The sequence below is a fragment of the Gossypium hirsutum genome, chromosome A13 (genome assembly GCF_007990345.1).
Source record: "Gossypium hirsutum isolate 1008001.06 chromosome A13, Gossypium_hirsutum_v2.1, whole genome shotgun sequence".
In the NCBI taxonomy this organism is placed as follows: Eukaryota; Viridiplantae; Streptophyta; class Magnoliopsida; order Malvales; family Malvaceae; genus Gossypium; species Gossypium hirsutum.
This window is the reverse complement of record NC_053436.1, coordinates 79,660,889-79,672,406: the sequence shown is the minus strand read 5'-3', so window position 1 is coordinate 79,672,406 and position 11,518 is coordinate 79,660,889. Positions and strand designations below refer to the sequence as shown.

The window sequence follows — 11,518 nt, the reverse complement described above, 5'->3', positions numbered from 1 at the left end:
TACGAGTCTAAAATAAAGGATCAGATTGATTGACTCATGGACCAGTTAAATCGACAATTGAACTAATTGAACCGATTTTATCTATTTTAATTTTTGAATAATTTATTAATTGAACCGATTAGATCGGTCAAACCAGGAACAAATGGTCTAACTGATTTGCTCATCGATCCAATTTTGAAAATCTTAAACTTCGTTGATGATATATTATAAGTAAAATTATTTATTTATTGTTTGGGCTTAAAAGGAAGTGTGAAAGAAGAGAGAACAATTTTTTTTTTAATGATTCTTGGATGTTGAAAATTGTAAGTTTTAAAATGGATTTTGAAATCCAAAATTTAATTTTTATGAAATTAGACTTGGATTTATTCAAATTCAAATCCAACTTTTTATTTATTATCCAAATAAAAAATTTTAAATTTTAAATTTTAAATCCAAATATATTTTTTTTACCCAAATCATGGTTTGAAAATAAACCATTAAACAACTTTTTATTTTTTTTTTCTCCAAAGTTTGGTAGGGGTGTTCAAGTTTCAGTTAAAAACAAATTAACTAATCGAACTGATCTAATTTGGTTAATTAATCGGTTAACCGATCTAGTTCGGTTAAAGGTTGGTTAAAAGTTTTTTTAAAATTTCAGTTAATGATTAATTCGGTTTAAAATTGGGTAATTAGCTAAATTAACCAAACTTTATAAATAATATTATAAATTATATGTATTAGGCTATTACTAATTCGGTTAAATGAGTATTATCAATTTAATTATTTTTTATATATTTTATACTTATTTTAACAAAAAAAATCAATTTCAGTTAATTCGATTAACCAACTGAATTAACTGAAATATTTCGATTCAGTTAATTTTTGTTGAAAAATTTTTTGTTCGATTAATGGTTAAAGAATTAAAAAGTCCGGTTAATATTAGTTTAATTTGATTAACCGTTTGAACACCCCTAAAGTTTGGAATTAATTATTAATTTATTTTTATAAATGTTTTGAAATTTTTGAATATTTGAATATTTTATTATTTTTTAATATTAATATCATTATAAATTGTTTATCATATCCATTTTTCTAATACAATAGTTAAAATAAAAAGATAATATATTTAAGTGCATTCAAATTTACGTCTTTTTACACTAACAATAATATTAATATTAATCCAACTAACACTCAATTAATTTTTTTAATTCAGACAATGGTACATGATCATACCACGGATTATTACAAGGATTTTTTTGTGTATTTATTCCAAAAAAAAATCAAACTTCTTTTTTTGGTTATTATCATGGAAACTACTAGAATGTCATACTTGTAAATGAATTTCAAAAGTTTCGTACATCAAATGGCAACTTAGCTTGCCGTCTTTACACTGATTGTTGAGGAAAGGAAAATTAGTAACTAGGCTTTAATGGACCCACTTCCACAAGGGTGCCGCCACCCTTCAAATCTAGTGGCCACAAAATCTTTCCGCTCACCGCCGGACTCTTACGCAACAAATCATGCCACGGATAACCCTCCCATCATTTCAGCTTTCCCAAACCCTTCTTTCTTTCTGCCCCTTTAAATTGAAGGCTATATACAGGTACCAGATTGTTTTTGTTATCTAGAAACTCAAAAGCTCCTTTTGATTTCCTTGTGGCGCCAAACCCAGATAGCCTTTTTTGTATCTCAAAAACCAAACCAGTTCATTTCAGCAGTTAGAAAAAGGTTCCAACTTTTGTTTCTTTGGACTCATTTGAACCTAAACCCTGATAGGATTTGCTGTCTAACTAAACCCCAAGAGCGGTAAAATTTGCTCCTGATTGCTATTCAATTTGCTTTCTTCACAGCTGCATGAGTTTAGAAAAACTCAAAAGTGGGTATTGGTGCTTCAATTTCTGGAGCAATAACAAGTTAAATAAGCAACAGCTGAAGCTAGCATGGCAATGGTCGCGGTTACAAATTCTCAGCTCTCTTTCAATTTGTTTAACTTTTCTGTTTCTAGGAGAGAAGCCTTTATATCGAGACAAGCTGCTTCTGGAATTCACCATCGCTTCTCTTCTAGCCGATGGTTGAGTCTCAACTCCCCTCCTACTAATACTCATAGGTAACTCTTTAATTTGTTCTCTTAATTTAAATGTGGCAAAATGTTCTCTCTCTCTCTTTTTTCTTTTTTGATGTAATGTCTTATTGCATGAAGGACTGGTGATTCAAAGTCGAATTAGTCTGCAATTTGCCCTGAGAAAGCTATTTTTATTATATTTGAGATATTTGAATGAGGCAGCTAACAATTTTTTTTATTTGGTTTGTTTTTCTGTTTAGTCGTAGTTTTGACAGCTTTAAATTGAGATGTTCAATAACAAATACTGATGTGCATTTCAACCACGTGGCTATCGAGGATGAGGATTTATCAGCAACAGATAGTGATTGTTGTTGTACAACACCAATACTTCAGCTTAAATCTGATGTTCTTGAGACTGAATCTTTGAATATACTAACTGGGGATGCATATGTAGATAGTCTCTTAACAACACTCCCAGTATGTTCCTCTCTGTATATCAGTTTATTTACGACTCGAGTGTAAATCCAACAACATTTTCCTATCATTTTATTCTTTTTCTTGCCTAGGTATTATCAGAGGAGGAGCAGGAAGCTCTCGCTGCAACTCCAGCGCACCCAGAGGGATTATATGGTAGGACATTCTATTTTCATCTTATCAAAGCACAGTAAATAGATAATACTCTTGATAGACTTAAACTGATCCTATTTTGTGTCTCTAAGCAGTAAGTGTACAATGTGTTCAGAAGGTTAGGTATTGTAGTCCTCTGCTCTCTTTGTGCTTTAGGGATTAGGTTTCTATCAAGTTGTCAATAGAGCATAAACCTCTTTAAATTAACTTTCTTATTTTGTATGTTATCAAGTTCTGGAAACTTGCAACAATGTCTTGTACTTTTGTATCTTGTTCTATCATTTTACTAAATTGTGATATTCATATTTCAGCATTTTATGCAAGTTGCTTGGCTGGGAATTTAGTGGAACAGCTTTGGAATTTTGCTTGGCCTTCTGCTATTGCGTTGCTTCATCCAAGCCTTCTACCGGTGGCTGTCATGGGATTCTTCACTAAGGTATAGATTAGTCCAACAACATAAATTCACTACGTAGAACAAGAGATAATGGAATACTTTCTAACAGAATTTATGTTAATAGCTTGCTATTATCATTGGAGGCCCTTTGGTTGGTAAACTTATGGATCATTCTCCTAGAGTACCTTCATATATCTTTTTGAATGCTGTTCAGGTACCACAAATGGCAATAACTTTTTTCAGGATTAATGTAAAATTAACACTGTCCTAATTTGTTTTCTAAATTTATTGGCATCTTCCAGGCCTCTGCTCAGTTGTTGTCAGTGGCAATGATAATTCATGCTCATTCATTTTCTTCTGCTTCTGCCTCGTCTAGTCTTCTACATCCTTGGTTTGCTGTGCTAGTGATAGCAGGGGCTATTGAGAGGCTATCTGGAGTGGCACTGGGGATTGCCATGGAGCGTGACTGGGTTGTGCTGGTAGTACCTCATTCTATGCATTTTGGTTGTTTTCTTCACAGGGAACATTGGTCATCCATCTCTAGGAAAGTGGACTGCGAATTAAACTATAGTTCTTGTGTTTGCAGTTAGCTGGAACAAATAGACCAATCGCACTGGCACAAGCAAATGCTGTTCTCAATCGAATTGACCTGCTTTGTGAGGTATTTCATAATCGGTAAAAAGACCTGTCTGATCACTCTCAGTTTCGATATTGAGTAAATTGATCCCTCTCAAAAAAATTGGAGCAATTTAATCCCTGTCAATTTCGAAAGTGAGCAATTGAGGAGAATTAGTCACAATGTTAATGTTTTTCATCAATTGTACATATTTTTTCATTGGTATAATAACAAATTGAGCTTTTATAGTTTACACATTCTGTCAATTTGTTCTTGATTTAACAAGTTTGGCCTGCAACATTTATATATTTGGTCAATTTGGCCTTGATTTAACAAATTTAGCTCCCAATATTTACACATTCTGCAACATTTACACAGGATATATACACATCAAAGGCTAAATTTATTATTAACCAATCAAATTATGTACAATTGACAGCAAACATTAACACCGTGATTAATTGTCCTCAGTTGCTCACTTTTGAATTTGACAAAAATTAAATTGCTCCATTTTTTTTTGAGAGAGACCAATTTGCTCAATATTGAAATTGAAAGGGACCGGAAAGGTTAATATCTTTTATATTTTGAAAACATTGGTCTATGGAGTTAGCTTTTAGGTCCAAGCCAAATAATTCTTTGTTTGCTTGTAATCCATAGAGCATGGATCTTAAATAAATGCCAGAAATTTTATAAGTCTGCAGTTGTCTTAGCAATCAAGTTATGAAATGTTTTTCACTGTAAATATCATTGTTGCAATTTCTTAACGACTGATTGATTATCATCTATGATTGCAGATAGCTGGGACTTCATTATTTGGAACTCTTCTCTCTAGATATGATCCAGTAACATGCTTAAAGTTTGCTGCTGGTTTGATGATGTCGTCATTACCCGTTATGGTAATCGCTTCTATGCTTGTTCTAGTTATCCATTTTAATTGGAGAAAGGATCTACTTTCTCTTCTAAATTCTAACACCATTCCTCAGATTGCTTTGACATGGTTAACAAACAAACTTTCTGCTGGAGTCCTTGACCGTGCTAAATGTTCACAATCCTGTTGCAGAACGTCTGCTGAGGGGCCTCTTCCAGATGCTGATAACCTTGGTAAAACTTGTTCATCTGATTACTATTCAAATCCTAGCTTTCTTCTTGCTATATTTAGTGATTGAATCTTTTCCAAAGGTTGATTTATGCTTGCTATATTAAGTAATTGTGTTTTGTGGATGACCAGTTGATACAGGTTTGAAAGCCATCAAGCTTGGATGGAGCGAGTACATACAGCAGCCAGTCCTTCCTGCAAGCCTAGCATATGTACTCCTCTACTTCAATGTTCTCACTCCTGGAAGTTTAATGACAGCATTTTTAACTCAACGTGGTATCTTTCTATCTAATCCTATCTATTTAGAATTCCCGATTGTTTATAGTTTGGACCCAGGTTTGAGGACTGGAAAGATAACAAAAGCAGTATGTATTACAGAGAAGAGGGCTTACAACAGCCGTCATTCTGAGAACATGCTAATGGAGTTTTGCCTAAATTTGACCTCTTAAAGCACTGCATGCAGTGATATGCTTGAAATCTCATTCCATATCTAATAGTTGGTTGTAAACTACAGTTTGGCTTTTTCTTCATTTGTTGGATTACTTCTGATTACTTGAATAGATTTTATACTTAAGCTGGAGAAATAGCCTTGTATTATTGCAGAAATTCCTTGACTCCAAATGCTATGTGGATTTGTTTAACAGGTTTAAGTCCATCTATCATTGGGGGGTTTAGTGGATTATGTGCTATCATGGGTGTTGCAGCAACCTTCATATCTGCAACTTTGGTTAGGAGATTTGGAATTTTAAAGGTTGGTTCTTGTCTTTGGTTTTATCACTGGAATTTTCTATAACGGGGCCTGGTTCTAATGGCCATTTTTCCCTTCAAACAGGCCGGAGCAGTTGGATTAATTTTTCAGGCTTCACTTCTCACCATTGCTGTTGCCATTTATCAGAGTGGACCATTTGCCCAAACGAGCCCCCTTCTTTTCTTCTTATGTTTGATTGTAAGAACTTCAACTTCCAGGTTTCTTCATGGACTATACCATTTAGTATATAACCCAAACTGCCTTGGTGAACTAGGAACCTATGAAGGCATGACAGTCTGGTGTTTAGCATGTCATGGTGGGAGATCTAATAGAAATTTAGATTCAGTGACAGTCATATATATTAGTTATCCGCTAATGCCACCAGAAAGTACTAATAGATCCCTTAAAGGTCTATGTAACTTTTATTTTGGCTATATCGGAACTTACTGCAACCATCACTTTCCAATTTGGTGTCTCTAACAAAAGGCTGGGAAATTTGGCATCATGTTAGGCAATCCCTAAAGCAATTATGAAATCATCATGCAACATATGAATGATCAGTCTTTAACATAAGCAAGATACCTGATTCATCCTCACCATCTATATGCAGGTATTATCAAGGTTGGGACATATGTCATATGATATTGTTGGGGCCCAGATACTGCAAACAGGAATCCCATCATCCAAAGCAAATCTGATCGGAACAACGGAGATTTCTGTTGCTAGTTTAGCGGAGTCTCTAATGTTGGGAATTGCAATAATTGCAAATGATGTTTCCCATTTTGGATTTCTAGCATTGCTGTCGTTGTTATCAGTAGTAGGAGCTTCATGGATATTCTGCCGATGGTTGTTGAATCCTACAGAGGAACAAAGTAGCCTTTTCTCTTTTGATCCACAGTTTTAGTTAGATTGCAAGTGCATAAAGTTTCCATTGTATATTTGTGTATGTTCCCCAGTATTACGTATCTATTCAATTGGTATAGCTTTATATGGATTGTTTTCCCTCACTTCTTCAATTATCTACAGCTCCTATCTTTCTTTAGTGCAAAGGAGATCTGATATATGACAGTCTTCAGCACTACCATGTATCCGTTTTCTTTCAAGATGCCTGAGGTATTTGGTTTATTCGGTGAAAGTACCTATATAAAAAAATCAAATAAAATAAATCGTACCAAATATTCTCTAATGTCAACTAAACAAAAGATTACATATGCATAAGATTTAATGCTCAAATTGACCCTTGAATTATACTTGTTTTTCTATTTCGATATTCACTCTTTTTCTAGATTAGTACTTAAATTAACACGTCCACTGATTCCAGCTTGTTTCACCAATAAGAAAGCCCAACCACTCAAAATGTGTTACAGGATAATTGTGTTTATTTAAAATAAAAACATTTTACACAGGAGTAATGGAATGATAATTTACCAATCTAGTTTAGTATCAAAATGAAAAAAAAAAAAAAAACATAGTTCAATGGTCAAATTCCTGCGCATAATCAAGAAAGTCCAAAATATTAATTTTTAAATAATAAAGGTTAACTAAATTGTCCCCGAGGGACTAAACTGACTCAATCCCTATGATGCCAGGTACTTTCACCTAGTTAGCTCCACGTGGTGGTTCTATGATTTTATTGTCAGAGAATGAGCAGCTGTTTTTGATCTCTTATATTGCTAATGCTGGACCATGATCGGTTCAAATTTTAGTTCACGAAAACTTCACCTTATTACCCTATATAGTTCACTACGATCATTCTCCTATTGGGGTCAACACAGATAACTAATGTGTATATTCATCATACTAGTATTTATTTGTATTATAATTTTTTTGGAAAAAAATTGCCATGTCCGGAAGAGAATGGTCAATCTAACATCAAGAATGGACATCACTCGGAGCCTAAAAATAGTTAAGTAAAGCATACGCTGTCGCATTAAATCAAATGACAATCAGCCTCAAAATAAGTTTCAACCAGACATAAAACATGAAACAAGTTGTCTTCCATCTATGTTTAATGTTCTTTTCATATGATCGCATAGAAGATTCCAGAAGGAATGAAAAGTTTGCTACAGCTACCATGATCCTATAGCACCCTGTGCAGGGTTCTCAAAAGCAGAGAATTCCCAGTACGTCTTCAATGAATATGGCTGGGAAATTGTCACACCCTCTTCAGTAATTTTAGCTATCTGCATTCAACAGATTACAAGTACATGAAACAAAAATATTGATAAAAATTTACCCGGCCATCAAATAGACTTGATTAAGAGCCATCTTAACAGGCAACCATACAACAGCTGTACACAGCATGTAACAAATGCCAGTTAGTCTATAAGAATAGTAACATCCATTGAGATCATTAACTACTTGCAAAAGTCTAGGACACCATGCACTTTTCTACTGTTCTAGAAGTTGCTGTCGAATGGCATGGATTGAAAAAAAAAAAGAATTTAAAGAAAGCAGTCAAAATGTTAAAAGAGAAAAGACCGAACCTGAAGCTTGTTAACAGCTGATCTATCACGATAGAGGAGAACACGCATGCATTTCTCCAATAGTCTAACACCATCTTCAAAGCTCAAGTTCTCATGCCACTCTTGACGAAGAATTGGCCGAGCAAGGTGATTTCCAAACCCAGTTGCAACATGATTGTCCTCAAAGTTTACACCAATCATACTGACCTGATGAGTCATAGTTATAATAATGGTCAGTTACAATAAGCCACAAATAGCTCATTTCTGAACAATAGAACAATAAAACTTTGAACCTACCGTTCCAAGATACTTTTGTCCATTTTTAACCCCACCAAGTACAAGGGAGTTCCACAATGGGTTGAACTTGTTACGCCTGTTATACATGACTCGAGTCAAGTAATTGTGCACCTCTTTAGGCCCCAAAGAGTTGCCATCATCCCACATATTGTCATACAAGCTACAATAATCAAACATAAAAAAGAAACAATTTTCTGTGAGAATGTTACCAACAAAATCCAAATGAAAATTCAGGGAAAGAAAAAGGAATAAGATAACTCATGAATGAATAATCAAAACAAAAGTACTTATAATCTTAGGGAGTGCTTGGTTGAGTTAAAAAAATAGAGGGATAGGAGGGAGTGGAAAAGTGGGGAAAAAAAATTTTAGTGGGCTTTGGTAGGGAAGAAAAATGAGAGGAAAAAAGAGGTGAACTATTTTCCATCATAATGCATAAAAACCAATCAATCCAAATTGAGGAGAGAAAATGGCAAATGTAGAATTATGTATTTTTTTGAAAGTTTCATTTTCTTTCCTCTCATTTTTCAACTCTACAAAGGAATAAATGAAAAGAAAATTACTCTTTTTTTCAAAAAATTTTCCATCTTTCCTACCAAGCACACATATGGAAAGATAAATTATATTTTCTTTCCACTTTTCTAACCCTTCAATTTTCCATCTTTTCAATTTTCTTTCCACTCTACCAAGCAAAGCCTTAGTGACAGTCAATCCTTACATAAGCTCATCAAGATAACGCAAAATCTCTTGGAAATCACTGATTTCTCCACTTGCACCCAGAAGAGAATGCTTGCCAATAGGCTTCATTCGCTCCACACTCTTGTACCGCAGTGTAGACCCATAAGAACCTGTCAATTAACAGGATTTAGGCATAAAACAAGTGCATTCATTGGTGTAGTGGAAGTAGGGACCATTGACTTAGGCAATGAATATCAAATAGCGCATTTTAGCTTTGAAGCAACACCAGGGCGCTTGAAACAGCAGACTTCCAGCACAAAACAAGAAAAGAAGAGGGAAGAGGAAGGAGAATGAAAACCAAAAGCTACAAAGCATGCATAGCAAATGAACTATAAGCAAAATGTACTTTCCTAGTAAATGCAAACTTGTTTTATGGGAAACACAGATTTGAAGAAGTCTTCTAATTTAGGACTTTAATGTGAAATACCATGAGACTGAGAAGTACAGAGAGCTTTAAATAACTCCCAACTCCATTTCCCTCTATGATAATCTCGCAACCACACAAAATGCCTCAACAGGATCTCTTTTACCTCCATAAGGAGAATTATGCTACTCACTTTGCAAAATAGAGTAGACAGCAGACAAGAAATTTAATAACGAAGGCCTAATTATACAAATGAGGCTACAATTAAACAAACATATAGACTCCATGTTCTAGCCTACAATATGGAATCCATATCAAGTACTGATCATTTCGAGCATACCATCAGACAAGCATTGTATCAAATGCTATGTTAAATAATATATGCTATGTCCAGATTTTCTATAAAAAAGTTCTGTCAGAAGCTACAACAAAGTATTACCTTAAACTGACAATTCTTAAGCTACTTAGCAATGCTTAAATCCTCCAATTGAATCATATAATTTAAAACATCATTACATACAGAATCAAAGGGTCGATAAAGGATCATTCCATAATTCACATTTATAACTACGATCCAAAAGCATTAAAAAGAAAATGAATTCGGATCAAGGCTGCTTCAAGCTAATTGAATTCATCTTTTAAATCCTAAAACACCCCAAAAGGGCACAAAACTTCATTTTAATTCTTCCACTTGCATGCTTTTCCAAGAGCATTATGTACTTTAAATAACAAAACCAACTCAGACGAATAAAAAATCAGAAGAAAAAGAAAATGCTTAAGAAACTGTATGAGCTGACCTCCCATATCAGCAGCCATCAAAATCCCATCTTTATACTTTAAAGCCACAACAGATGTTCCAGTCACATAGGGGTACCTATCAATTTAAAATTAAAAAATAAAAAAAAAAGAGTAAAAAGGGGGATTTTCAAATACCCAACATCCAAAGAAAACCCTAGTTCAATTGAAATAAGACAAATAACATACAGAGTCCTTTGAGAGTCAGATTCAGGACTGAGCAAGCTATTTTCGGGTTGCTTTGAAGCCATGAACTGCATTAGAAAAAAAAATTTAAAAGGAATAGGAGAAAAAGGTAAAATCTGTGGTTGTTTTGAAGTAGGAAGTGTTAGATTAAGAAAACAAAAGAGGGTAATGGAATAACTTACATTCATTCTGATTTAAGGGTATAGATCGGTAGATTGAAAAAGGGGAACGATAAAGATGATCTGATGCTATATAATAATTTTAATGGAGTTGTGTGTTTCGTTTTCCTTTCTCTCAAGAAACTCCTTTTTTACGAAAACAGGCCCTGCTCCAATTGTTATCGGGCTTGGAATTTGGGACACGGGTTTTCTCTTTTCTTAGGGTAAACTAATTAGAGAGTTACCAAAATTTTAGGGTATTTTTATTTTAGTCACTTAAAATGAAATTCTTATAATTTCATCACTTAATTTTTAAAGTACTTTTATTTTAGTCACTCAATCATTAAATCTCTAATTATAATTAATTATACATGCTGTATCACGTTTACACTTTCATTTTGACCATCGAACTTTTTATTTCGGTCACCTAAAAAATATCATTTTTATTGTATTGATTGGGGTAAAACATTAATGATTAAAATGAAAAAGTAGTAAAACAATACATTAAAAAATTATCAAATTGTATTTATTTATCATATTTTCAAAAATTTTATATATTTTTTTCAATATTGTAATTTTAAGTTTCAAAAGATGAAAATCAATTAAATAAATTGTTGAAATTTTTTTATCCCTTGATAATGTCAACCAATTTGTTAGTATAATATTGAAATTAATTAAATTAATCTTCTTCTAAATTTTAAAATATTATTTTATATTTCCAGATTATTCTTAATGAAATCAACTCGATAACTCATGTTTAATAATTTTCTACAAAACTTAATTTTTTTATTATATAATCTTGAATCTTCCATACTCAACGGAAAGCAAAGAAAAATTATTGCAATTAATTGAACTAATTACTTTTTCTTCATTTGAGTAAAGAAGTGATGAAAAAAAATTCGATTTTGTTTGACAAGGAATATAAAATTAATTAATTTAATTAATGGTAAGGATTTTTCTTTACTATTAACTTAGTATGAAATACTCAAAATCATA

General features: G+C 33.2%; 2 protein-coding genes across 3 annotated transcripts; one reads left to right on the top strand and one right to left on the bottom strand.

The window, feature by feature from the left end:
- Window positions 1-1,302: 1,302 nt before the first annotated feature.
- Window positions 1,303-6,510, top strand: LOC107893624 (solute carrier family 40 member 3, chloroplastic). 2 transcript variants are annotated; one of them, XM_041086044.1, is made up of 14 exons: window positions 1,346-1,582; window positions 1,830-2,086; window positions 2,302-2,518; window positions 2,608-2,671; window positions 2,980-3,104; window positions 3,187-3,276; window positions 3,365-3,541; window positions 3,649-3,723; window positions 4,473-4,574; window positions 4,662-4,779; window positions 4,907-5,050; window positions 5,419-5,525; window positions 5,607-5,720; window positions 6,133-6,510. In XM_041086044.1, the coding sequence occupies exons 2-14, from the start codon at window positions 1,920-1,922 to the stop codon at window positions 6,424-6,426; spliced, it is 1,794 nt and encodes a 597-aa protein (XP_040941978.1). In that variant the 5' UTR covers window positions 1,346-1,582; window positions 1,830-1,919; the 3' UTR covers window positions 6,427-6,510. The 2 variants fall into 2 exon arrangements, with proteins under 2 accessions (XP_016674152.1, XP_040941978.1); XM_016818663.2 differs by having other exon boundaries at window positions 1,303-2,086.
- A 918-nt stretch (window positions 6,511-7,428) lies between these two features.
- Window positions 7,429-10,759, bottom strand: LOC107893625 (proteasome subunit beta type-4). The gene is made up of 7 exons (XM_016818664.2): window positions 10,547-10,759; window positions 10,368-10,432; window positions 10,181-10,257; window positions 9,000-9,129; window positions 8,285-8,444; window positions 8,009-8,194; window positions 7,429-7,705 (listed from the first exon to the last, which is right to left on the bottom strand). The coding sequence occupies exons 1-7, from the start codon at window positions 10,550-10,552 to the stop codon at window positions 7,592-7,594; spliced, it is 738 nt and encodes a 245-aa protein (XP_016674153.2). The 5' UTR covers window positions 10,553-10,759; the 3' UTR covers window positions 7,429-7,591.
- Between the last annotated feature and the right edge of the window lie 759 nt (window positions 10,760-11,518).